This window comes from Diachasma alloeum, unplaced genomic scaffold (genome assembly GCF_001412515.2).
Source record: "Diachasma alloeum isolate Michigan unplaced genomic scaffold, Dall2.0 Dall_scaffold_00359, whole genome shotgun sequence".
NCBI lineage: Eukaryota > Metazoa > Arthropoda > Insecta > Hymenoptera > Braconidae > Diachasma > Diachasma alloeum.
This window is the reverse complement of record NW_021680498.1, coordinates 178,029-205,731: the sequence shown is the minus strand read 5'-3', so window position 1 is coordinate 205,731 and position 27,703 is coordinate 178,029. Positions and strand designations below refer to the sequence as shown.

General features: G+C 38.4%; 1 protein-coding gene across 1 annotated transcript in view; it reads left to right on the top strand.

The window, feature by feature from the left end:
* LOC107041186 (dynein heavy chain 5, axonemal) overlaps positions 1-27,703 on the top strand; it is a 44,824-nt gene that overhangs the window by 6,722 nt on the left and 10,399 nt on the right. The window contains exons 10-44 of the mRNA XM_015261625.1: positions 950-1,134; positions 1,600-2,004; positions 2,602-2,747; positions 3,633-3,879; positions 4,266-4,393; positions 4,459-4,642; positions 5,836-6,173; positions 7,445-7,608; positions 8,971-9,225; positions 9,864-10,304; positions 10,464-10,635; positions 11,173-11,457; positions 11,544-11,774; positions 12,614-12,792; positions 12,953-13,173; positions 13,551-13,699; positions 14,747-14,883; positions 15,828-15,966; positions 16,049-16,269; positions 17,436-18,108; positions 18,669-18,852; positions 19,202-19,347; positions 19,487-19,685; positions 19,769-19,887; positions 20,321-20,657; positions 21,017-21,287; positions 21,558-21,758; positions 21,859-22,042; positions 22,708-23,463; positions 24,333-24,509; positions 24,583-24,966; positions 25,933-26,070; positions 26,130-26,426; positions 26,766-26,921; positions 26,978-27,269. Coding sequence (XP_015117111.1) covers positions 950-1,134; positions 1,600-2,004; positions 2,602-2,747; positions 3,633-3,879; positions 4,266-4,393; positions 4,459-4,642; positions 5,836-6,173; positions 7,445-7,608; positions 8,971-9,225; positions 9,864-10,304; positions 10,464-10,635; positions 11,173-11,457; positions 11,544-11,774; positions 12,614-12,792; positions 12,953-13,173; positions 13,551-13,699; positions 14,747-14,883; positions 15,828-15,966; positions 16,049-16,269; positions 17,436-18,108; positions 18,669-18,852; positions 19,202-19,347; positions 19,487-19,685; positions 19,769-19,887; positions 20,321-20,657; positions 21,017-21,287; positions 21,558-21,758; positions 21,859-22,042; positions 22,708-23,463; positions 24,333-24,509; positions 24,583-24,966; positions 25,933-26,070; positions 26,130-26,426; positions 26,766-26,921; positions 26,978-27,269 — 8,741 coding nt within the window. The remainder of the gene's footprint in view (positions 1-949; positions 1,135-1,599; positions 2,005-2,601; positions 2,748-3,632; positions 3,880-4,265; positions 4,394-4,458; positions 4,643-5,835; positions 6,174-7,444; positions 7,609-8,970; positions 9,226-9,863; positions 10,305-10,463; positions 10,636-11,172; positions 11,458-11,543; positions 11,775-12,613; positions 12,793-12,952; positions 13,174-13,550; positions 13,700-14,746; positions 14,884-15,827; positions 15,967-16,048; positions 16,270-17,435; positions 18,109-18,668; positions 18,853-19,201; positions 19,348-19,486; positions 19,686-19,768; positions 19,888-20,320; positions 20,658-21,016; positions 21,288-21,557; positions 21,759-21,858; positions 22,043-22,707; positions 23,464-24,332; positions 24,510-24,582; positions 24,967-25,932; positions 26,071-26,129; positions 26,427-26,765; positions 26,922-26,977; positions 27,270-27,703) is intronic.

Here is a 27,703-nt window from a genome sequence, read left to right as displayed (position 1 = left end):
TGTAATCACATGATTACCATATTTGTAATCAAGTTTTGGTAATCAAGTGGTAATCATTTGTAATCACTGTAATCATTTGTAATCAGTGTAATCTTTCGTAGTTGCTCCTAGTGAGACCGTGAATTTTGTTTTGAATTTTCGAGCGCATCATTTCTACCAACGGTAAGTCTCAGAGATCCCTGGATCAATTTTTCTGGGAATCCCAGATGTTTATGGTTCAGAACCTCGCATAGCCAATGCGTTTTGCACAGAGCATTTGTCCGTAGAAAATTGATTCAACAGAGTTTAAATTTCTTCTTATTCTGGAGAACCAACGACTGAATTATCTCTGAATTATCTACTGATAAGTTTCATTCTCCATCAATGGTAGATATTCAGTAAATTTATTTTGCTGATAGCACTTATAAATGCCCAAATTTTTAGATGGAGTGATGGAGACTGCATCCCTCTGTTCTAATCCCCGCCCCTCCTTCCTCATTTCTTTGCAGGCGCTAATAATTAATTATTCCATCAATTCATATTTAATAAGAGGCCATTTTTTGTGATTTCAATGATTACAGATGTTTGGTAATCACAGAATGTAATCGACGAAATCATTTGTGATCATGTAATCACATTCTGTGCTCTTGGTAATCACGGTTATCACATAGGCGGTGGTAATCAGTGTAATCAGTCCCGTAATCCTGGGTAATCGATTACATTTTGTAATCGCGGTGTCACCCAATTCGCCTGTGAATCCCCCCTCGGTTATACGTTACAAAACCCACCTATCCTTTACCGAATTCCCACAAAAAATATTTAATAAAAAAAAAATTGCTTGAATTGCGTCAGACAGTCGTTTATTTACTGTTTCATTTGCCCCACTCTCCCCTACCGAATTAAGGTATATTTTACCCATGTATGTTCGTACTACTCAAGGAATTTCATCAACTCCAATAACTGACAACAGATTCCAAAAATTGAATCTCGGTCGCTTGTGGATCGATTCAAAGTACCTGAAGCTCGTGCCAATGTACGAATCAAAGATCGAGGCGATACGAGATATTTACAACGAGGGTAGATCATCCCCGGCGATAGCCAGAAACATTCCCTCAGTAGCGGGTAGAATTCTCTGGGTTCAACAGCTGAGCAGATGTCTCGAAAAGCCCATGGAAGTATTCAGACTCCGTCGAAAAGTCATCGCCCACGAGCAAATGCAGAAGTGCATTAAAACTTACAATGCAGTCCTCAATGTGTTCATCCACTACGAGATGATTTACCACAAAGCCTGGTTCGATTCAGCAGCTGTTGTCCGTCTGGCCCTGACATCTCCTCTCTTGCTGAAGCACCCAAAAACTAATCGATATATCGTTAATTTTGATCCATACATCCATCGAGTATTCCGGGAAGCCGAATACATATCGAGACTGAATTTCCGAGTGCCTGTGTTCGTCCAGATGACGACTTTCTGCAGGGACAGAATCATCACGTCTTTCGAAAACGTTAAGCAGTTGGTGGAGCAGAATGACCAAGTCCGACACTCAGTGCCAGGTCTATTCCTGAACCTGATGAAACCGGCATTCGCCAAACTCCAAGTGGCATTCCAGCCATGCCTCTCAGTCATCATCTGGAATTCCCTGGGAATTCCCCAGTTGTGCCACCGTATCCAAGAAGTACTGCGCGATGTTGAGATTTTCGTGAAGGAAGTCAACGACATAAAGGAAGCGAGAGTCGATGAAATATTCCAGAGAATCTCGGAAACGGCGATCATAAAACTGGATGATCATGCCTTGAGCCCCGAGCAATTTGTAGCTGACAACATCAATTTTGGAAATGCTGTGGGGGTTGAGTTGGAGCTGAAATCGGCGGCTGCGGAAAAAGCGGTCATTACGATAATTAACAAGTGCTTAAGTTTGATGGCTTCTCCGGAGGTAGAGGGAGACTTATATGATTGGGTTGATCCTGAGAGGATGTTCAAGCTCGTTGGTTCCGAATCGGGAAACGTTAGAGAGCAGATGGAAGCAAGTAAGGGAAATTATGCAACTTCCCCTGAGTTTTTGAATAGATGTTCGTGGCATTGGACTCGAGAAACCGCGATCTAAGCGATTTTATGATTTCATTATGAGAAAAAAATAAGAATACACTGGAAAACGCTTAAAAAATTGAATGCCAAGAATTTTGTTTAGAAAAAAAAAATTTTATTGTTATTTTATATCGCTTCGACTCGGTTGAGTAGATTGCGATGATGATGAAGACTTTAAAATGGTTAGATTTCACCATTCTACCCGACCGGGATTTGAACTCGGAACCTTGCGCACGTGAGGCAACGATCTTACCGTGCCAGGCCGTCGGGCTTTGAAAAAAAAAAAAAAAAAAAATTGAATTTCCTCTTTATAAAATTACACAGTAAACTCGCATAATCTTCTATAGCAATGGGGTAAAACCCCAATAGCATTTTTTAATAGAATTCTTATAGAACTTCAGGAAAATTCCCATAAAATTTGAATGGAAATTCCATGGAATTTTTTAGAGAAAGTACCAGGTATTTCTCTGAAATTTCTTCACGCGTGCTTCACTGGTACTTGAGAATAAATCATTTTGATGTGATCTATTGCTCAACAGAATTCGCTGATATTGATGTCTCTGCGCCGATTAATATCGGTCGTGTCCAGAATGATTGTATGGATGTTTTCACTCATTTTAATAATAAACTTACCGAAGTCTTAGTGAAATGCACGAAGAGATCACTGGAAATGCTGAAAAAGCGCGTTGGGACATCAAGGTACATTCAATTATTCGTCTATTCAATTATTCAGCTATTGATTATTTATAGACTCATCAGGTCATTGTCAACCCTCGATCACTTACGATCACTTGAATAATTAATATTTTATTATATTATATTATACTGTTTTTGCGCTATTGAGAGCAACGTCCATTAGGACCTTCTTTCACCTGTCACAATATCATTGTCGCTTGACCATTTGTTGGTCTTCAGTATATTTGTACAACAAAATGTACAGTAAATAAAACCTTTCGGTCAATCAATCATTCACTCGTGCGTGGCCGCAAGCCTTCATCCGTCGCACGGTTGGCGCAGCGCGCTGTTGCCCCTTCGGCGCTTACCGCTATGCGCGCATGTTAAATGTGATAATGAATGTAGCAACACTGCCGCCCGAGCGGTCGACGGTGACCACTCGCACCGGACGACGCCGCCGTTCTGTCGGTTCGAAGTTTCTTTTTTTGTCGCTAAACAAATTTGTCGATAACAAAACGGACAACGCCAACGCTTAATAAAAGGATTGAGCTACGAACTACAATTTTTTCAGAAGTTTTCAGTGTCGGGAAACACGCTAAAATATTTAAAAAAAAAAAAACGGACGGCCTGCGCTCGTTGAGCGAGTGATCGAGGGTTAATTATAGAGTCAAAAAAAATACAGTTTCGGCACAAATTACCCTCACGTTCAGTAAATTTTCCCGGGCCAACGGGGAAAAGTTCACGATTCGTCTCCCACTTTTTTCCCGATGTCGGGTGAAAAAGTATTGAAAATCGAGTTCGCTCCACGATTACTTGACTTGTTTAGTAATTTTTCACCAACTGTTTTCTCCGTGTGGAAACCAGAAACTTTGTGCCCCGTGTAATTACGATCAAGTATCTTCTTTGCAGTATCACTTTGAGAGACACCAGTCGGAACTACGACGAAGTGCCCTTGCTTCGTACACACTTTATATTACAAATACCCACGATCACGATATCCCCCAGTATTGAAAAATTGCAAAGTTCTTTCAGTGAAATGGTTAGAAATCTACTCGCCATTCATACGGGGGTGAAGCAGTGGGGTCAGAGAGGCTCCCATCGTGCTGAAAAGAGAGATACACTTGGGACAGAATTACTCGATGGTAATTGTCTTTTTGAAAAATTTAAATGGAAAAAGGCTCTTATATATTGATTTCTTCTTGACTTTCTCTGGATTCAATACTCAAGTGTTGTACGTAAATTATCATAACTAGTTCGTGGACACGTCTTTAATTTCATGTTGGCCCCCGACGGCCAGCGTCATTTTTCGGAATTGTAAATTCTAGATTTTTCTAGAAAATTCGAGAAAATTTTGCAGTTGAAAAGAAAATTCCAGAAAATTCTCCCAATATTATGAAACATTGTGAGAACGCCTAGAGTTTAGAGTCTTCATTCTCAAATAATACAACAAATTGATGGTAATTTAAATTCAGAATGAAAACCACTCATCAGTCGAGCCGTATTACAGTGCAAACTTCTTTCATTGCAGAAGAAGACGTAAAAGCGATGAAAAGTTATTATCAAACGATAACCGATCATAAAGACATCGTACGGAGTACTATCGCCCTTCAGGGAATAATATTAATGCTAAAGAGCGACATTATATTCATCGCAAATGTACGTCACCATAATTTTCGTCATTTCTTTTATCACATTATGCGAGACATTGCATTATTCTGCAGGATTACGTCAAAGCTTATTCCTACCTCTGGGCGGAGAACAGGAACAGCCAGACAAGATCTTTTGTTGAAAGTGAACCTATCACAGAGCAGATAAAGGAGGAATTTCTCAAATATGACGCCCTGCGAGAAGAAATAAGAAATCTGCCCCGACGGCACGTAATCGGTTGTATTGAGATAGATATGGGTGAGTTCTCACTTTGGCATTAGAATTCGATTTTTTGAAGTTTTTTGTTTAATTTTTTGATGAAAACACTGAGATTTACTTGAGGGAAATTAACCAACTTAAGGCCCGGGTGTACTATCTTTCGAACATTATCTCGATTTTTTTTTCATCTTTCGTCATCTGAAATTGTCAATTGAGTCCTGCATCATGCAGAAGTTTTGAAAAATTATGAATGAATAATCGAAAAGAAGTAGAAGAAATTCTTAATTTTTTCAAAGAGCATTTTTAATTTATGTTCAGAATAAGTTGAATACCGAGAAATTGAAAAATGTATCTGATTTACGGTGACGAATGGCGGCCTGTCACCCAATATCATGCAGGGGGAAGACTGATTTCGTAAATCTTTTCCCACACTGCACAGAGACATTTATTGCGGAAAAGGCTCTTTGAAAAAAGTTGTCATATTTTGGAAAATTTTTTAATCACACTTTTATCACATAAAAATGGCAGAAGACTACATACCACTGTTTTGAAAATTAAGATACCTAGCTGTCACTTCCCATGAGGAGTTAATGTTTTGTTATCCACCATAGAAAATGACAGCTAATCAGATATTTGTAATTTCCACTTTTTTCAACTCATTCTGAATCTCAATTACAAACGCTCTTTGAAAAAGTTCATAATTTTGTCTATTTTTTTTATCATTCCATCATAATTTTTGGGAATTTCTACGTGATGTGCCACTCAATTGACAATTTTGGATGACGAAAGATAAAAAAAATCCAGATAACGGGCCTTAATTTAAGAAATTTCAATATCTTTTCCAAAAATTAAACATTCGTCATGATCATCAGAAATATCTCTAGTAGAATTTCAACTGTTGGCAGGAAAAAATACAATATATTGTACGACAATCATTTGATCCGAGAGAACCGAGAGAAGTCAAAGGATTTTTTTCTTTCAAATATTTTTCAACCCTTTGTTACACCAAATTTTCTCAACCTCACCCTTCATGCTAAAAATAAAAATATTCACAAAAATCAAGAGTTCATACATTTAGAAGCCTCCGGGCTGTAGCTGTTAATAACAGCTCTATGCTCTAATTTTGTAAATATTGTTACCAAATTGTATTGTTATCCACGTTAATAAACATTGTTGAATTTGAATTTGAGAGAAGTCCATAGGTTTATGCTTGACCTTGCTGTTTGTTCCAGAGAATTTGAAAGGAGCTTTACAAGTGGAGGTTGACTCGTGGAAAAACACATTCAATTCCATATTGAATGAAGCCTACAAACAAAAGATAAATCAATTCACCAATTTTATGAAGGATAAGAGTGAAATACTTGAAAGGAAGATCAACGACCTCGAGGACGTTAGAATTGCGATGAAGTGTCTCAATGAGATCAGAGAGAACTTCATAGCATTGGATATAACTCTTGTCAACATCGAAGAAACATTCGCCATAATGGCAAATTTCAATGTTCCAATCGCCAAAGAGGATCAAGACGCGGTTGACGGACTGCGGTACTCCTTCAACAATATGCAGCAGATGGTATGGCTTTTTGTTCTCTTCCCTGTCGGAGCTCTCGATCGCCGTTGTTCATATTTAGTAAAGATACTAAAGATGAAAAAAACGTGAAGTTGTTTTATATCGAAATATCTCGAAACTGCCTGATCGCTAATCCTCAATTTTGATTGGTCAATGAGTCACGTGAAGTAGTCGCTGAAAAAAATCCTCGGTATTTTCAAATTCTTCAAATGACAAAATTTTTTTCTGCGTCATATTTTTCATTTTTTCATGTGTGAAGTTTAACTTTATATCAAAACATACCTAAATTGCCTAATTGTTGATCATGAGAAAAAAACATAGTATTTCTAAATTTTTTTAACACAAATTATTCTTCACTTCCCAAATTTTAATTTTTTCATATTTATCATACGCACAAATGATCAATTCTTGCTTCTCAGATTTTCATACATAAATTCTAAACTCTACAAAATTCATGAAAATTCTTCGGTTTCCCAAATAATTCGAGAAAAATCTTTGAAGAGCTACGGTTATCTGAAAAACTGGAATTTTCCGAAGAATTCAAGAAATTTTTTCAGTTTTCTGGGAAATTAATTCATAACCCTCCCCTCATTTTTCAATAATTACAGATTTTAATCACATTATTTTAAAAAGAAAAAAAAAGAATTAATCGAAAATTAAAAATTATTCATTGATGTTTCACTCTTCATTCTCTTAATTCTCTTCAAGTCATTATCAATATTTATAAAACATCTATGAGTATATGAAGTTTAATAAATTCGATTTCTTCATTTTCACAACAAAAAGAAGAGCGCGCGCGAAAGCGCGCGCACAGATCTAGTAATATTATATATGAGATGATTCAGAGTCTTAAGGGGTAACGGAAGCAGTCGCAAAAGTTTGTTTTTTCAACCTTTTCTCTCCGATTGTGTCCAATATAAATGGCTAAAATGTTCACTAAGTATTGAGGGGAGTCTAAGGGTTCTTCTCCATCTATAATTTTCAATTTTTTGCAAAAAAAAAAAATTGCAGAAAACTTAACGACACAGCTGATGCTGGAAAATAATAGATGAAGAAAAACGCTTACACTCGCCTTAATACTTGGTGAAAATTTCAGCGATTTATATTGGATACAATCGCAGGGAAATGAGTTTGAAAAAAATAAACTTTGGCGACCGCTTCCGTTACCCCTTAAATTCATTAGCGGTTACCCAGCCCCAATTTTGGAAATAATTTATAAGGAGCCGTGGTTGTATCTGAAGCCCACATTTATTCCCTCATTCATTAATTGCCAGGCAAAGGCCGTCCAGACTATGATTTGCCAAATGCAGGAGCCCCTGAAGCAACAACTAATGGATGGGGTACAAGTAATGAAAACCAATGTTGAACAGTTTGACTACAATTTTGAAATTAATGGGCCTATGGTCGAAGGAATACCGGCGAAAGAAGCTAGTGAACGGTAAAGTTGTGGTGTATTAACGATTTTTATCTCATGAAGGATATCCAAGTACAGTCCAACCTGCCATAAGTTATACTGCGATAAGTTATAACCTGTAATAAGTTGTATAAAATCACCTCTCATAAGTAATATGGGATCCCCCACCGCTAGCCGGTTTCACGTATGCGCCCGAATGATTGGAGGTAGTTGCGCATGCTCGACGTACAGCGGGCATCTGATTGGTCACCCCTACTTTGCTTGAGACAAGGGGAAGTGAGTGACAGAGTGGTGGTGGGGATATACCTTATCACAGGTCTATACACTGAGAGAAAAAATTATTCCTGCCAAGGATTGATATTCTCGTCAGAAGATAATATTTTTTCAGAACGAATTTTTCCAGGACAGTCATTTTCAGAGAGTCCAAGTCTATCCTCAAAAATTACAGTGATGTTGAACAATCTGATTATTATGCTACATATGACCTTGACAAAATGTTCTCCGATATCTTCCGGATTTTACAAATTGGCGATTTTCTCAGGTAAAGAAAATTGGAATAATTCCAAATGTTAATAATTATTATTGGAGTTTCTTCGAGGTCATATGCAGAAGAATATTCTTATAGATCACCATAATTCTCACGCTTGGAACTGATTTCGGAGCACCTGGAAATGACTGGCCTGGAGAAATACGTTCCAAAAGAGATATTTTCTTCTACTAAGAGTATGAAAAAGATATCACCAATAACATTTTCTTGGAAGGAATAAATTTTTTTCTCAGTGTATGCCACTGCGTCTTTCCTTTTACAAAAGGGATATAACCAGTAAGGAATAACAACAACATATGCCATTGCGTATAACTTATGATGTTCGCGGCTCTCAATTTGAGATCACCCCGCATATAAAAAAATATCAGCCAGAACTTATAAGTGACATATAGGGGAAGGTAGGGTAAAATGGACACTTTTGACTTGTTTAAAAATATTCATAACTCAGAAACAGATTTATCAATTGAGCTCTGTCCAAGCTCATCACAAAGAGGAATCATTGTTTTTCGATTGAAAAATAAAATTATTCCATTTCATGAACAATTAAGCACGTCATAAATATTTCAAAAAAAGTCAAAAGTGTCCATTTTACCCTACCCCCCCCCCTAGTGATTTTGCCGGAATTATATCTTGAATATATCCGCCTTGTATACCAGGTATATGCTAGGTATACCCGGTGGCATATATGTACACACATATATCGAACATATATCTCAAATATTGCATTTTTTGCCGGAATGACCGGAGTGACATATATTTTTGTATATATATTTTTCCATGTGGGACAAGTCTCAAAAAGCTTGTTTTTTGGGTGTAGTTAAAAAAAAATCTTTCTTCAGACTAATCCTTGCACAAGCTCGTTTCGATGAGCTATGGGAACGATATGAAACGTACAGTTCTGGAGAAGCACTTTTTGGAATCGAAATAACTCAGTATCCAGCACTCGAGCATCGCAAGAAGGAACTGAATTTGTTGCAAAAGTTGTATGGTCTCTACCTCCAAGTGATGCGATCAATCGACGGTTACTATGATATTCAATGGAGAGGAATAGACTTGGAGAGTATTGCGAGTGAACTTGTGGAGTTCCAGAATAAGTATGTGTGAAAAAAATCGTGTGTTCAATATTATTAACCCTCCAGTGGTCGCGCTATGGTCTGAACGCCGTCGTTTTTGTTATTTTCACGATATCTCCAGAAATGTGATGAGTTACGTTCTGCCTATTTACGAGCTCCTCAAATGATATGTCGTGATGAGATTAAAGACGGCAGGGTTTCCCTGCACTGACAATTTTTTTCTCAATTAATTTTTTTGTCGAGCGCGGTTAGCGAGAATGAGCGCAGCGCTCACCGTGCGACCAAGCTCGTAGCGGAAATTTGACGAGCGGTGTTGCCGCTCGTGGTGGAGTGGGGGGTCGCTGGCCGGTGATATGTTTATAGAGTTGTGTGGCTCTGGCAACGCTGCGCTCGAGAATGTACGGACGGCGCAGCGCTTACCACGCGACCAACGACGTCCGGCGAAGACGCGCGACCACAGGAGAGTTAAAAGAGGATTTTCTGTGCCGAAAGTGCGAAGCGTGCGCCGAGATTGAAAATATTTATGTGATACGAGGGATAGTAGTTTGTCAGATTTATTTGAGATTTAATAGTTTGTAAAAGTCGTTTAAGAACTTGTTCGTTTTTCTCTCAGTGAATGGAAGAAACTCCAGATTCGTCTCGTAAAATGTCTATTCCAGATGCAGAAAGTTACCAAGAGCTATGTATGAATGGCCTGCTTACATCGATTTGAAACAAAAAATCGACGATTTCAACGAAATTTGCCCCTTACTGACGTTAATGGCTAACAAAGCAATGAAACCTCATCATTGGGAGCGACTCTCCAAATTGTGCAACCATTTTTTTGACGTTGAGTCTGAAAATTTTACTCTGGCTCATGTGATACAGGCCCCATTGCTTCAATATAAAGAAGATATTGAGGATATTTGCATAAGTGCTGTTAAGGAGAAAGATATTGACAGTAAACTGAAGCAAGTCATTGCCGACTGGGCAATTGTGGATTTGCACTTCGCTAATTTTAAACAACGGGGCGAACTCTTGCTCAAGGGGACAGAGACTGGACAAATTATATCTCAATTGGAGGATAGTTTGATGATCATCAGTTCTCTGTTGGCTAATCGGTGAGGATTATTCAGCATCAAACGGTCTTAAACGCTCTTCTCATGCGAAGAAGATATATTTTATTTGACCTGAATTTTGACCCTGTCAATGGAGATGCCACGTATGAAAAAATCCTGTAGGATTTCCTATAGGAGAACTAATCATTCACATTATTCCAGTTACAATACCCTGTATAAAAAAGAAATTCAATCGTGGCAGGATAAACTTAGCAATACGGCTGAAATATTGGCTAGATGGTTACTGGTACAAAATTTATGGGCTTACCTTGAGGCCGTTTTCATCGGAGGTGACATCGCAAAACAACTTCCAGGTGAAGCAAAGCGGTTCAGCGTGAGTATTTTTTCTTTTGAATTTTGTTAATTCACAATTCAGAGGGAAAATTAGTGGAAACGGTGAATTTAGGTCAATTATTCCACGAAAGTTAATAGAGATGTGCAAAACTCAGGTAAATATACCATTAAATTTTCAATTAATCGACAATTTAGAGGAAAATTTACCATAATTAGATACTAAATATTTAGGGGAGGATGGGGCAAAACGGCCCCCCTTCAATCGTCAATATTTTCCGATTCAATAATCCGATTGGGATGAGTTAGAGCTCGTTTTGAAGAATGAAAAATTATCTTCAAAATGAAGTTAAAACTGGGAATTTTCACAATGTCATTCACAAGTTATTGACAATTAAAGGGGGGCCGTTTTGCCCCACCCTCCCCTATGTTTTGAAGGATCATTCAGGTAAGTTAGGGAATTCTGGTTTTCCTGCTACTAAAAAATTTGGAATTGCATTGAATTTTCTGGGAAATTTGAAATTTCCATCTTTTCCTTCAATTGTGTAATATTAAAGCATATTACAGAGGAATTTTTCAGATTATTGATAAAGCCTGGGTGAAATTGATGCACCGTGCGAGGGACAAAATGAACGCCGTTGATACTTGCACCTCAGATGAAACGATGAGTCAGCTATTGCCGCATCTTTTGGAGCAACTCGAGTCTTGTCAGAAATCTTTGAGCGGATATCTGGAGACGAAACGCGTCGCCTTTCCGAGATTTTACTTCGTCTCCGATCCGAATTTACTTGAAATTCTTGGGCAGGCTGCGGACTGCCATAGTATCCAACATTATTTAGATGAGTTTTTCGATAATGTTGCTAAGGTAGGATCATACAGGTTTTTTTGTTTGCGCGTATGAAAAAGCAACGTTCAACAAATTAATAAACTGAAACTCATCATGTTTTTTAGGTGGACTTTTCGGAAACAGAAAACGATAAGATAATAGCCATCTACTCCCATGAAAATGAAAAAGTTGTGCTTGATAAGGAAGTCGCGTGTGTCGGTGGTGTAGAAATTTGGCTGAATGCACTTCTAAAAATGCATCAGCAGTCTGTTGGCAGTGTCATATCTCAAGGCCTCCAACTATTGGATAGTCCCGAGAACGACGTTTTCGCACTCATAGACGATACAATCCTTCAGGTAGTCCAACAGACATGTTTAACTTGTTTTTCGTTTTTTTAATGATCAAAGAATAACGAAATTCCCTGATGAGGACTTTCCTGGGAGTCGAAACTTTGGGGTATCTTAGACTTTGTGAAATTATTGAACTTGAGGCCCCGGTGTACTGTCTTTCGAACGTTATCTCGATGTTTTTTTTTTCATCTTTGGTCATCTGAAATTGTTAATTGAGTCCTGCATCATGCAGAAGTTTTGAAAAATTATGAATGAATAATAAAAAAAAAGTAGAAGAAATTCTTAATTTTTTCACAGAGCATTTTTAATTTATATTCAGAATAAGTTGTATAACAAGAAATTGAANCATACCACTGTTTTGAAAATTGAGATACCTAGCTGTCACTTCCCATGAGGAGTTAGTGTTTTGTTATCCACCATGGAAAATGACAGCTAATAGATAATTTGCCACAGCGAATCAGATATTTGTAATTTCCACTTTTTTCAACTCATTCTGAATCTCAATTAAAAACGCTCTTTAAAAAAGTTCAGAATTTCTCTATTTTTTTCATCATTCTGTCATAATTTTTGGGAAATTCTACATGATGTAGCACTCAATTGACAATTTTTGATTACGAAAGATGAAAAAAATCCAGATAACATTCGAAAGAGTACACTCGGGCCTTAAACTACCCTAAAATTGCTGAAGACCACTTGGGCCATTTTAAAAAATCAACAATCATGAGGGACATCTTCAACCTTCAAATATTCACAAATTTTATGAGTCGCGGAAAAATAATGAATTCTATTTAAAAAAAAATAATATTAAAAAGTTAATGAGTGAGTTCTATCATCACGATTCCTAGACCGGACTATTGGCGATTCAAACGTTGTGGACTCGCGACTCAGAGGTTGCGATTCTAACAGCGAAGCGTGACAGGACCATAATGAAGAAAACAAACCAGTGGTTCTTGGATTTACTCAATGGTTTAATCGAAATCACTGTGAAAGATCTTACCAAATATTCTCGAGCGAAATACGAAGCGCTCATAACGATTCATGTGCACCAGAGGTATCACCAATCTATCTTCCAGATCTATCTATTTGTTTTTCAGAATGAGAAAAAATCGATCGTTCGTTTATTACGTTATCCCTGGTTCCACTGGAGCTTAAAATATTTTTTTTTCATTCCTCTGTACTCATAGAGATATCTTCGATGACCTCTGCAAATTGAAAATACGAAGTATCGAAGATTTCGAGTGGTTGAAGCAAGCAAGATTCTATTACGATGACGAGACAGAGGCTGTAGTGATCAAGATCACGAATATCGATTTCATATATCAAAATGAGTTTTTGGGATGCACCGATCGTCTTGCTGTTACACCATTGACTGACAGATGCTACATAACTTTAGCCCAGGCAATTGGTCAGTAATTCATTTCGCCCAGCATAATATTTCTAGTCCATCGTAGCTTAAAAAATTTATTTCTCAGCGTCTTTTTCTGCCTTAATGCTTTAAAAAAAATATTCACAAATACAAAATTATTACTCGTAATAAAAAATTTTTATTTACTATTTTTTTCATAATTTATCAACGGAAAAATCGAGAAACTGCGTCAATAATGAATCAGTAGTAATAATTATGATTTTTATCATTATTATAAACGATACTTCTTCTATTCTTGAAAAAAAATCGTGAACAACTATTAATAAAAATTGATATTAACTCCCTTTCAAATGAATAAATAAACATATGACGCTAATAAATGATATGCACTTGAATAGAAAATTATTCGATTATAGGAATGAATTTCGGGGGAGCCCCAGCTGGCCCCGCCGGAACTGGTAAAACTGAGACAACGAAAGATATGGGCAAATGTCTTGGCAAGTATGTCGTGGTGTTCAATTGTTCGGACCAGATGGACTTCCGCGGTTTGGGTCGTATATTCAAGGTACATTCGCGGCATTGATTAAACAGAACTAAACTGATTACACACGGAGAGAAATATTCAGTAAAAATTACGAAACTCACAATTCGCTCACCGATAACGGAATCGACTCAGAAAATTCGACGGTATCGTAATTTTTCACGGGAGATGCAGATAAAAATTACGGAACGCTCAGAAAAAATTCCGTGACACTTCCACAAAGTTTCCTACAACCACATTTCGCTCCGAAATGACGGAAGAGATACATAATTTTTATTGAATATCTCTCTCCGTGCAGTAGACTCTCCGTAGCTTGTTACATTCGGGGCTCGAGACTCCGAGAACGATGCGCTAGAGATTGCCACTTCCATACGCGTAAGGGGCGTGACTTGCGGTTGAGACGACGCGACTATTCAAGCGAGAACGCAATAGCCATCTCGATGTCTCATGAACGGTTGTTCCCCTCCAGCGCAGTCCCGCGGGCGTGACGCCACGCGCGTAGTGGGGGGAACATTCCCCTCGACGCGCTGACGCTGCACTGATAGCAAAAACGGATTTCTGTATAAGATGAAATTTATTATGGTCCCAATTTTGTCCTCGATTAGATGCCGAGAAGGTTTGAATGATTAAGGCAAATTGTATTATGCTTGTGACAAGAATGGATCGTCCTGGAACTTTCGTTGATGAAGTCATTTTCCACAGTCTTGATCGTTGATTGTGACAATCTAAATGATTTATTCGGAGAACTGTCCCTTCTTATGAAAAAAATAAACCGATTTGCCGCAATCTTTGGAGGAAGATTTGTGGCAAGAATTTTTTCTTCTTTAGAAGATGTTTTTCTCTCAGAGTGAGTTAGAGCTAGGGAACCTATTTCCACTGTGGACTTCCATCCGACTAGGGTCTAAGTAACTCATTGGTCGATTCACAATCGTGGGTCACAATAGTAGGACCTACTATTGTCGATAGAAATAGCGTTTGGGATTCTTCGTTCATAAAAAAAATTATCGAACATTATTTAACGTCATGTCTTCACAGAGGATGTAGAATATATGCTGTGGTAATTTTTTCCAGGGCTTGGCCCAGGCTGGTGCATGGGGATGCTTCGATGAGTTCAATCGCATTGATTTGCCTGTATTGTCTGTCGCAGCCCAACAAATAGCGATTGTATTAACTGCTCGAAAGGAGAAGCGATCAACCTTCCTTTTCAGGTAACTGGCGCCAACCTCTCATTATGCCCCTTTTCCCGTCAGATTCGATATTCATCTTTTCAATTAATTGTTTATAATCATTCTCATTGCAAAAAGCAGTACGACCGAGGAGAATCGTATGTCCCAATTTATCAGCTGTTTAATTTTCAGATTACAATAATGATTTGCTCATGTTCTAATTCCTATGCTCACTGAATAAGATTTTAATCATAATTACAATTCAGTTCCTTCTAGAACACACTTTGGAGTGTGAATTTCTGGAATTCAATGTTTGTTGATACTCTGGTGAAAGTGCGTGCCCACACTGTTATCAATTTTTCGTTAGTTCACACGGTAATTCAATTAATCTGTTGTTCATCTCATCAATATCATTCCGTGCTTAGAATATTGTCATCTCGTGTGTTCAGCACCAAATTAAAAATTAAAACTTCATTTGGAGTATTGAGTCACAGTTTCTTTTTATTCATATCAGAAGTTTTGTATTTGGATATTAATATTATTTGTTCAAAGTGAAAAAATCGATCGTCATTTTCCCTCTATTGCAATCAGATTCTCCTATCCTTAATGTCAAAAGTGTGAGATACTCTCATAATTCTAGGTATTAATTCTAATCAACTTTGTTCGAAGAAAACCTTGGTGAAGGCAATATTAAGAAAGTAGAATTATTCTATTTTCCTCTGACCTAAATGATGCGGACAATTATGATTTGTTTATCCATGATTTCACAGAATGGTATTCAAGTCTCTTTTGTTCGTTCGGCGCAACACGATTGCACTCATGAAAACCTTCTTACTTTCTCCATTATTCATTTGAAATATTCTCCATGTTCAAGTTCTTATTTTCGATTCGAAAGGATAGAAACGAAGATATCAATGAGATATTAACACCTCAAAAAAGTCAAAAGTATCTATTTTACCCCAATGATAACCTTCGGGTTCCCTTAGTGATGGACAGACGTATCCAATTGATATGGAATTTGGTTTATTCATCACGATGAATCCGGGATATGCTGGGCGCCAAGAGTTGCCCGAGAATTTGAAAATTCAATTCCGAAGTATTGCCATGATGGTCCCAGACAGACAGGTAAATTCTAAGGAAAAGGCATTCTAATTATCTCAACTTCTTATTTGAATCTTGGAAATTATACTGAAGCTAAATGATTCAGATCATCATGAGAGTCAAACTGGCGGCATGCGGATTCAAGGAAAATATACTGTTGGCGAGAAAATTTTTCACATTGTACAAATTATGCGAAGAACAATTGAGCAAACAAGTGCATTACGATTTCGGCTTGAGGAATATTCTTTCCTGTTTGCGAACTCTCGGGGCTCAGAAGAGAGCACATCCCGAAGAATCTGAGGAAACGACGCTTATGAGAGTTCTTCGGTACGATATATTCCAAAGATAACAGCATTGAGAGAAAAAATTTATTTTGCCGAAAAATTATATGTCGTGGTGAATCAATTCACTTGTGGGAAAAGAAGAAAGTTTCCACCAAAACATGATAATTTTCGTAGTAGTAATTGTTCTCGTGAGACATTTATATGTCTTTCGGGCTAATACATTCGTTCTACAGAGAATTATATGATGCTCACTAAATATTCTCACTAGCTTTTCCTCTCAGTGAGCGCTACAGATTTCTCCCCTGATTATTTATTTAGCAGATATATCGAGGGGCTATTCACAGGCGTAATCGTGGTGTCAGTCGCTGATGTAATCAATTGTAATCCCAGTGAAATCAATGTAACAATTGTAATCACATGATTACCATATTTGTAATCAATTTGGTAGTCAAGGGGTAATCATTTGTAATCAGTGTAATCTTTCGTAGTTGCTCCTAGTGAGACCGTGAAGTTTGTTTTTGAATTTTCGAGCGCGTCATTCCTACCAACGGTAAGTCTCAGAGATCCCTGGATCAATTTTTCTGGGAATCCCAGATGTTTATGGTTCAGAACCTTGCATAGCCAATGCGTTTCGCACAGAGCATTTGTCCGTAGAAAATTGATTCAACAGAGTTAAAATTTCTTCTTATTCTGAAGAACCAACGACTGAATTATCTCTGAATTATCTGCTGGTAAGTTTCATTCTCCATCAATGGTAAATATTCAGTAAATTTATTTTGCTGATAGCACTTATAAATCCCCAAATTTCTAGATGGAGTGATGGAGAATGCATTCCTCTGTTCTAATCTCCGCCCCTTCTTCCTCATTTCTTTGCAGGTTCTAATAATTAATTATTCCATCAATGCATATTTAATAAGAGGCCAATTTTGTGATTTCAATGATTACAGATGTTTGGTAATCACAGAATGTAATCGACGAAATCATTTGTAATCATGTAATCACATTCTTTGCTCTTGGTAATCACGGTTATCACATAGGCAGTGGTAATCAGTGTAATCAGTCCCGTAATCCTGGGTAATCGATTACATTTTGTAATCGCGGTGTCACCCAATTCGCCTGTGAATAGCCCCTCGAGATATATTTCAGTTTATTTACTGATGTTCCATTCATAATCATCCTTATTCTATGAATCGTTCTCTTCCTCTCAAGCGACATGAACTTATCGAAACTAGTTGATGAAGATGAACCCCTGTTCCTGTCCCTTATCGAGGATATGTTCCCTGGAATGAAGCTGTCAAGCCAAATGTCGAAAGATTTGCAGAGAGGAATATCAAATGCGGTGGAAGCACTAGGAATCATTAATCATCCAGAATGGAATTTGAAGGTTGTTCAGTTGTACGAGACATCCCTCGTTCGCCATGGCTTGATGGTTCTGGGACCGACTGGCTCAGGCAAAACTTGTTGCATGTGGTCTCTGCTGAAGGCGATGACGGAAATGGGGATGCCACACAAGGAAGTTCGCATGAATCCGAAAGCAATAACAGCACCTCAAATGTTTGGGAGGCTGGATGTTGCGACCAATGATTGGACGGACGGAATTTTTTCGACACTTTGGCGGAGATCCACACAAATGAAAAAGGGAAACCATTTGTGGATTGTTCTTGATGGCCCAGTGGATGCTGTGTGGATTGAAAATCTTAACTCCGTGCTTGATGATAATAAAACGTTGACGCTGGCTAACGGCGATCGAATTGTCATGTCACCTAGCAGCAAATTGGTTTTTGAGCCTGATAATGTTGATAATGCATCGCCAGCCACTGTGTCTCGCATGGGTATGGTGTTTGTTAGTGCTTCAGTCCTCAAGTGGCCGCAGATATTGGAGGTAAGTGTATGCTTCAAGTAATGTAACTTACCCAAAAAAACAAGAGGTCTTTTGTAAAGAAAAACTCGCCAACAACGGCTGCGACCGTTAGTCTGTTTACAAAATTTGTGAACTCGGGCAAAAGCTGTAGCGCCAGCTGGAGAGATAATGAAAATTATGAAAATGATATTCAAAATTTGAGATGATAAACATTTCAACTCAACCTACTTGGCTCACGATTAAAGCTACACAAAATCTCGCCGACTCCCACCACCTCACGAGGTCGCGAGATGGAAATCAATGGTACCAACGTTCCCACTAAAATCTGCCTCGAAAATTTTACTATGAGAACAATGAAAAAAAAAAACGCACAATGAAATTCTTTAGATCGGCATATTTCATTCATTTTAGCATGAAAAAATGTAATAAAAATTGCAATGGATGGCTTATCGCAACATTATATAGTAAAAGTATAATTCAAAATGTCCCGCGGTTTGAATTTTTTTTTTTAATTATTAACTCATCCCGATAAAATCATGAGTTTCAATTCACTTCAAGCGCTTCAAAGTTGGTATTTCCAGGGCTGGTTGAAGACTCGATTGGATCACGAAAAAACTTTTTTTCGAAGTTTATTTCATAAAATTTATGGGGAAGCTTATGAATACCTGCGGACCAAGCTTGAGGTAAAGATGGTGTTACCGGAGGTTGTTTACATTCGACAGTGCAGAGATCTGCTAGTCGGGTTACTTCAGCATGATGAGTCAAGTGAGTTCGCGCATGAAGAATCTCGAGTTTTGTGCTTATATCGGAAAAAGACACAACGCTGAAAAAAAAAACGTTCTAATATGCGAGCGTCCCCACTCGAGCGCCCTAAACGGAAAGAAAAATCTCTCAAAAATTAGTGTACCTTCTCACCAACGCATGGGACGTACCAAAGGGGGCGGAAAAGTAAAAATACAGCCGCCTGCCATTTTTTTTCAGCAATGTCTTTATTCAAAGAAAAAATATTCAGTATTTACATATATACACATCTTAAAAAAAGTATTGTTTATAGTATATAAACTTTAGGCCCACTATTGACTTTCGCGTTCATTTTATACTCATTTCGTTCCAGATACATTTACAGATAGACATTTGGAAAGATTTTTCTTATTTTCGATGATGTGGAGCCTTGGAGCCGTTCTCGAGCTTGATGGCCGAGCTAGTTTACAGGATTTCCTTATCAACCATCCCTCGAAGTGTGACTGGCCCATACTACGAGTAATTGTGATACTAAATTTATCTATATTATGCGACTCGACTATCCGATACAATTTTTTCAATCGCGTCGTCTCCGTTGCGCAACATTCATTTAAAAAGTCAACATTTCTAAATGATTTGAATCTCTTTCCTTCCTCAGGAAGATGATACAATCTTTGAATATCTTATCGCAGACAATGGGAATTGGATTCACTGGAGTAAAATGGTTCCCATATTCAATTATCCTTCTGAATATGTTCTGGATTACCATAAAATTCTAGTGCCCAATATCGATAATACCAGAACCATGTTCCTGATAGACCTGATTGCACAGCAAGAGAAGGCAGTACTTTTAATTGGTATCTGTCCACTTATAGTCAAATACTTGTTTCATGAGTGGTTGGGGTATTAATTCACGTGAAATGATTTTATTTCTCACCAGGGGAACAAGGAACTGCAAAAACCGTGATGCTGAAGTCTTTCATGTCGCATTACAATTCTGAAATACACTTGAAGAAATCCTTCAATTTTTCATCTGCGTCAACACCAAATATGGTTCAAGTAAGTCATGCGGCGACAAATTCATTCCGCAATCGACCGTCGCTCATTTTGCTCTCATTTCGTCCCCACCTTATTGGAAAATCAGCGCCGGTCGCTCGCTTCGCTCCCTCCCGGGTGACTGGTAGAGATGGATTGGAGGGGGTATGACCCGATAGAGGTCAAAACAACGGAAATGCCACACCTTATTCCGACTTTGAATTCAGCATGACTATTCAGAGCAAAAATTATCTGAATTTTCAATTAATTTTGTCTTGATTTCCTTTACGATGTATGATTTCTTTTATTCAGAAGAAAGTATGCACCTCAAGAGGAATGTCTTGAGAATTCGAAACGTAGTGCAATTGAATTAGCTAAATTTTCGCGGATTTTTATTGCTGCTGACTTGAACTTGGCCCAAAGGAATTTCATCAATTCAATTGCATGTTTTCTGCAGAGAGTCATCGAGAGTTACGTGGATAAACGGGTAGGCACAACGTACGGTCCTCCTGGTGGTAGAAAGATGACTGTCTTCATCGATGATATTAACATGCCAGAAATCAATGAATGGGGAGACCAGATAACCAACGAATTAATTAGACAGTTGATGGAATGCAAAGGGTTCTATTCATTAGACAAACCTGGCGATTTCAATACAATTCAAGATATGCAGTTCTTGGCAGCGATGATTCATCCGGGTGGAGGAAGAAATGACATTCCGCCTCGTTTGAAACGTCAATTCAATATTTTCAACTGCACTCTACCATCTGCTAAATCCATGGATACTATATTCGGTGACTTTAATGATGTCTTATGAGTCATACCGATAGAAAAGTTCATTTATAGCTAACAAATCGATTCATTTTGGTATTTTCATACATTTCTTTCATTGGTACCACTTCATCAAATATTCTCTAAATGAATGGTTCTATCAATGCATATATTCCTCATAGATATCTTACTAACGATTGTCATTTACGCGGGGGAGTCTAGTGTCTCAAAATAAGACCCAAAGACGACAATTCGACAATTCAAGTGTCTCAAAATAAGACCCATAGACACTTTCGTCTCGCTTCGTGAGATCTTTCTAACAAACGTCTTAAGAAGGGGAAAAAAATTATCTTAATTTAAGACATCGTTCATTCCTGTGTAGGATCAATCGGTGAAGGATATTTCTGCGAAAGTCGTTTCTCCCCGGAAATCGTGGATTTCCTACCGAAACTCGTTCCCTTGACGAGGACTATATGGCAGCAAACTAAGGCCAAGTTGCTGCCCACCCCCTCCAAGTTCCATTATGTGTTCAATTTACGTGATTTGTCTCGCATATGGGAGGGAATATTGAGGATTGAAAGTGCTGAGTGTACCTCACGAAATATTCTCTTGAAGCTCTGGGATCACGAATGTACTCGGGTCATTGCTGACAGGTAAACGATTTACGGTCGCAACGTAGATGTGAGAGCCACCAAGTGGTTTGTAAAATAACTATTCTTGGGGAAGAACCAATGGTATCCCTAGGAGGGAGCCAATGATGGGGCTCGACCAATGAGATCACTGAGTTTCCTTTGATCTCATTGGTTGCCACCCAGGAGTAGTTGGTTTAAAGACCACTTGATGGCTCCACGTGTACGTTGCGATCGCGATCTAATTCCATGATTTCAGTGACTACGTTATTCAATCGTTAAAAATTCTTTTAGATTCACAATTGCGACCGATAAAGAATGGTTCAAAAATACACTTAAGAGTACGACGAAAATCCTTCTCGCGGAGGATAGTAAATACTATGATGGAACCGAGACGTACTTCGCTAATTTTTTGCGTGAAGCTCCGGAACCGACGGGGTTAGAGCCTGAAGATTTTGTCATAGAGGAACCCAAAATTTATGAACCAATTCACGGGTTAGGACATATTTTCGTCACAAGACCGTCAAAATTTTTTCGGACGACTGTGACGCGAGTCAGAAAAGTCTTTTCAGTCTTGCAATTATATTGTTTCCAGATATGAATTTGTCGTTTCAAAAGTATACGAAAAGATGGAACAGTTCAACGAATGCATTCGTGGTATCAAGCTCGATCTGGTGTTCTTCCACGACGCATTAGTCCATCTCCTGAGAATATCAAGAATACTTGGCATGCCCCGCGGTAATGCTCTACTTGTAGGCGTAGGAGGTTCTGGAAAGCAAAGCTTGACACGACTAGCATCATTTATCGCTGGATATGACTTCTTCCAAATCGTGCTATCAAGGTATGATATACTGAGAGAAGAAACCATCTAATATTGCAAAACTAATCTCTCCAGACAAATATATCATCTCTTGAAGACGAATGTCTTGGGACAAAAATTCCGTAGAGCACGGGGAAATAACTTCAGGAAAAATTACCCGACAAAATGTAAAAGTGATGCTCACAAACTATTTTCTGACGACTATAAGTTCATAATTGGAGCCGACGGTGAAGAAATATTTTGTGAGCCGTGTGATGTAAACTATATTATGTTAAGGGCCCGAAAACCGCGATGTAGTCGAACAAGTTGAAGTTAGAATCGTGGTTTATCAGGCCTAGTAGCATGACTAAATTTTGCCTCTTGAGTTTCGGAAATCTTATGGACCGCAATACAATTTTGAAATATTTTTTTACGGCCTTCGAGTCCCCCTCGGCACTCTATTTTCTCTCTTGCACCGCATTCGCAATCCTATAGAACATAGGACTAGCATAGGAATCCACAGGAAACCCATGCCGGTATAGGCGGTTACTCAATTAGCAACCTCCCGCTCGCAAATGCAGCCATTATCCTTCGCTCAAGACTAGTTCTCAATTTCTTTTCAACTTCCTCAGGACCTACAATGTTAGTAGCTTATTAGAAGACTTGAAGAAGTTGTATTCCAAAGCTGTCACTGGCAAATCCGGTATAACCTTCATATTCAGCGATAACGAAATCAAAGAAGAGTCATTTCTGGAGTACTTGAATAATGTCCTGAGTGTTGGAGAGATAGCGAACCTCTTCCCTAAAGGAGAGCTCGATGAAATATTACTGAGTTTGATATCATCTATGAGAACCAATGATCCAAAGACGCCACCAACACAAGATAATCTGTACGATTACTTCATTTCGCAAGCGCGAAACAATTTGCATGTTGCGTTATGCTTTTCACCGGTTGGTGGAAAGTTTCGTTCCAGAGCATTGAAGTTCCCCGGCTTGATCTCCGGTTGTACCATAAATTGGTTCAGCAAATGGCCAATGGATGCCCTGTGCGCAGTGAGCAAACATTTCTTGGGAAACTATCAATTGGTCACCACTCAGGAAATAAAAAATGGACTTATTGAAGTGATGGCTGACATTCACGATGATGTCAGGAATGTCTGCGTGGAATATTATGATCGCTTCCGACGACAGACATACGTAACAGCGAAGTCTTTCCTCTCCTTTCTCGACGGCTACAAAGCTATCTACAGACAACGATTGGATAACATCAATATGCTTTCCTCACGGATGACCAATGGTCTCCACAAACTCATTGATGCTGCAGAGCAAGTAGATGGTTTACGTAAAGTACTGGAGCGCAATCAAGAGGACATTGCGGTTAAAAACGTCCAAGTGGAAGCTGTAAATATTTGTTATAGTATTTGTATAATTGAGAGTTGGTCGTATTGATTCTAACGGATCTGGTATTTCTGTCCAAATTACTGTTCATCGAACGTCAGTTCGTCCAATGATGTTTTTAGTCGTAATTTTGTCGTCTATTTTTCATGTCTTATTATTCATAAATAAATTACTAATTTAAATAATTTAAATAAATAAATTGGTAATTTATTCAGGAACACGATTACAGTGAACCTTGCGTATGTGCTCCCCTCCGGGGATTAGAATGTTCCGAAGAAACACTTATGCTAGCGCCCCACTCTTGACAGTGAAAGAGCGCCGTAGTTGGAAAGAGAGACATGTAAGACAGTTGGTGGGGGAAGAGCCACAAAGTTTACGCGCGCGAAGTAGCTAAATTCGAATACGAGATATTTTCAAAGGGAATGATCAATGATAAATGACAGTGAAGAATTGTGGTTTTACAATAAAATTGTCAGAAATTCAAGGACTCCCTGATTTTTGGGATTTTCTTTGCATTTCATTTCCACGGGGACAGAACATGCTCAACAGCTGGGTAACCAGAAAATCACTGCGCATATGTCACGCGCATTGGACCGAGAATGAGAAGGGTTCGAGGGAGGGAACACATATGTAGGGGGAATGGACTGGTGGGGGGAACGATTCTCCTCACGCGGTGAGGTAGAGAGCATTTACGCAGGTGGACGCTTATAGGGGGTTCACTGTACAACTGACAATGAACGAACTTGTTCGAAAAGACGAGGGGGTATTTAGACCAAGTGATTGTTAGACGAAAAGTATTTTTGGACGACAAGTAATTGGACGAATGGTTTTTGGGCCAAATGACCCGCTCTAACTCTACTTACGATGCGCAGATTCTCGAAAGGGTTGATGAAAAGAAGAGAGAAGCAGAAGCTGTGAAGGCTGAAGTGCAAAAGTCTAAGGACGAAGCTGAGACCTTGTTGAAATTCATATCCAAGGACAAAGCGAATGCAGAAGAGCAACTGAAGGTGGCTGAGCCTGCTCTTCTGGCTGCGGAAGCTGCTCTTCAAGTTTGTTCCCCTCCAACTCTTTGTTAACGTGATCGTTCATAGATCATGAATTAATTGCGGGGTTAATTTACAGACAATAAAAGCTGCGGATATTTCCACAATCCGCAAACTCGGAAAGCCTCCCTATCTCATCACTCTCATCATGGACTGTGTACTGATTCTTTTCGGGCGAAAATTGAATTCGGTGAAACCAGATTATGATCGACAGTTCCTAATGCCATCGTGGTCGGAGTCTTTGAAGTTCATGGCGGATACTAGATTTTTGTATCATCTTCAGAATTTTCCTAAAGACAATATTAACGCTGAAACAGTCGATCTCATGCGACCCTATGCGCAGTATGAGCTGTACAACTATGAAGCTGCGAAGCAAGCATGCGGTAATGTAGCTGGATTGCTGCAATGGACCCTTTCGATGGCAGCATTTTACGAAATCAATAAGGATGTCTTGCCACTGAAGGTTTTTATCATAATTTGCGTCTTTTAGTGAAATCGTAAAATAAGGATGGATCCAAGTGACCAACCACCATATTATATGCAATTTTTTATTTTATTGTTCATCTCCATGATTATTAATAATGATGTTGAGTCGTGGAATATTGGAAAGCAGTATATAATACTAATTGTCAAATCACGATGTTTCGATAAAATAAACATCAATGGTGTTAAGGATTGATGATAATTTGCCAGGTTTTGGATGGATCGGGAGTAGGAAGTGAGTGGATGATTGAGCCAGGATGTGAAATAAACGAGCCGAATAAAAGCCGCAAGGCAAATCTATATAATGTCACTAATTAAAGATATTTACATTATTTACACCATAAATATTACTTGATATCATTGTCCACAAATGACACTGATTACTTTCCACTGATAACTCATTATTTGACCCGATAATTGAAGACGAAATAATCGTGATAATAACGATTGATGAATGATACATTTTATAGTGATGACCGTGCATACCGAGATGTATGCCCTATACGTGATGAATTGATACCGATACGTGTCTTCCAAAGACCGATGGGAACTCTATGCCTGATGAATTCGTTCTCCCTCGAGGGGTCGACCCCAAAGGCCTCTCGAACTCTAAACCCGACCTCGCCCAATTATTCCTGACTGGCCCATACCGCGACCAGTCTCATTTTTAAACAAATGGAAAGGGTTTTTTTTCGAAAGAGTATTAATAGGACCAGATGCTAGTGTTGTCGAGAGACTGAGGAAGATTTAATAAAAATCGAAACGTCGCGATTGGACAATTAATTAGTATTATATACTGATTTCCAATATCCCATGACTCAAAATCATTATATGCAATCTCTTGGAGAAGTTTAGATTCATTAACAGCAGCCCAGGAGCATTGTGGTCACGAATTTTTAGTTTTATAGTTGTTTTCATCATGTAAAAACAGGGCTGTTTTCTTTAGGCTAACTTGGCTGTTCAACAAAGTAAATACGATAAAGCGAATCACAATTTGAGAGAGGCTGAAGAAATTTTGAAGCAAAAAGACGAGGACTTGCGAGTCGTTCAAAGTGAATATGACGGTGTTATGGCGGAACGCCAGGTAAATTGGTCAGGCTTATGAGGTTCTACAACTGCATTAAATGATGCACGCAATTTCAGGAAATAGTTGATCTTGCCGATGCATGCCAAGCTAAAATGGATACTGCGAGTGCTCTGATCGGTGGTCTGTCTGGTGAACGCATTAGATGGACCAATCAACTGACCATATTCAGATCTGAAATCGAGCGTCTCGTTGGTGACGCCGTCATTTTAACGGCATTTCTATTTTACTGTGGGCCGTTCAACCAAGAATTTCGCTCGCTCCTTCAAAAACACTGGTTTGATTTCATTCAGGGGAGGAAAATACCTTTTTCGGTTGATGTTAATATCCCCGATGCGTTATCGGACGTAGCGACGGTATGTGATTAGGTGTTTTCATCTTCATATTTAGTAGGCAGTGACTATTTATACAATTCCCTTGTTTAACTAGGTTTTTATTAATGAACAGTCCGAGGAACAGTCATTATTTACAGTATTTACGTAACTTAAAAACTAGTCTCAAAAACTTTTTATCTTAAGTTTTTTTTCTTCAATTCGGCGAACCATAGCCATGTAGTGATTTTAGCTGATTGCATTGATATTGTAATGAAATATTAATAATGGAAATTATTTTCCTGCCGATCTCTGGCAGACACTTAATTTCGAAATAAAAATCGTTTCCCGTCGAGTTAATGAATTCACTCACATTGAATTTAGATTAGCGAATGGAATCTCCAAGGTCTCCCCAACGACGAATTGTCTACCCAGAATGCTATCATAGTGACAAAAGCTGCACGATATCCACTTTTGATAGACCCTCAACTGCAGGGAAAAGCGTGGATAAAAAATAAAGAAAGTCAATTCGGGTTGCAGGTATAAAAGGCGATTCTGTGAACCTCTTCGTTTCCTCATAATTCTATTACTCATAGATTACCAACCTGAGCCACAAGTATTTCCGGAATCACTTGGAGGATTCTGTCTCCATTGGAAATCCTCTGTTGATTGAAGATGTGATGGAGGAGCTGGACCCAATTCTGGATAATTTATTGGACAAAAATTTTTTGAAAATTGGTACATCACTAAAAGTGCTACTAGGTGACAAGGAAGTAGATGTGAATAAAGACTTCCGGCTGTACATCACAACGAAATTTCCCAATCCGTCTTATACACCGGAGATATTTGCTAGATCTTCAATCATAGATTTCTCTGTGACCATGAAGGGTAATCTCCTACACACGAAGATCTAAAAAAAATTAAAATACATGTATCTTCCACAAGAATATACACGCTCACAAAAAATGCTTATTTTGAGATTTGAAAGATCTTAAATTGAGACTTGCAAATCTTAGATTTAGCCTTCTCCAAGTTTTAACTTGAGCCTTTAATTCTCAACTTGACATTCAAAAGTCTCCACTTAAGACTTTCAGAGCATTAAAGTTGTGATTTTCAAGTGTAAAATTGAGTTTTTCACGTCTTAAATTGAGACATTCGAAAGTCTCAACTTGAGATATTTGACAGTCTTAACTTGACACTTTCAAAAATCTCAAGTAATAAAATTGCTGAACTCAATTCAAAATTCTGGAAAGTCCCAATTCGAGATCATCAGTTTCAAATTGGAATTTGTTTTTTTTTGTGCAATTCGTTCTTAATTGGTC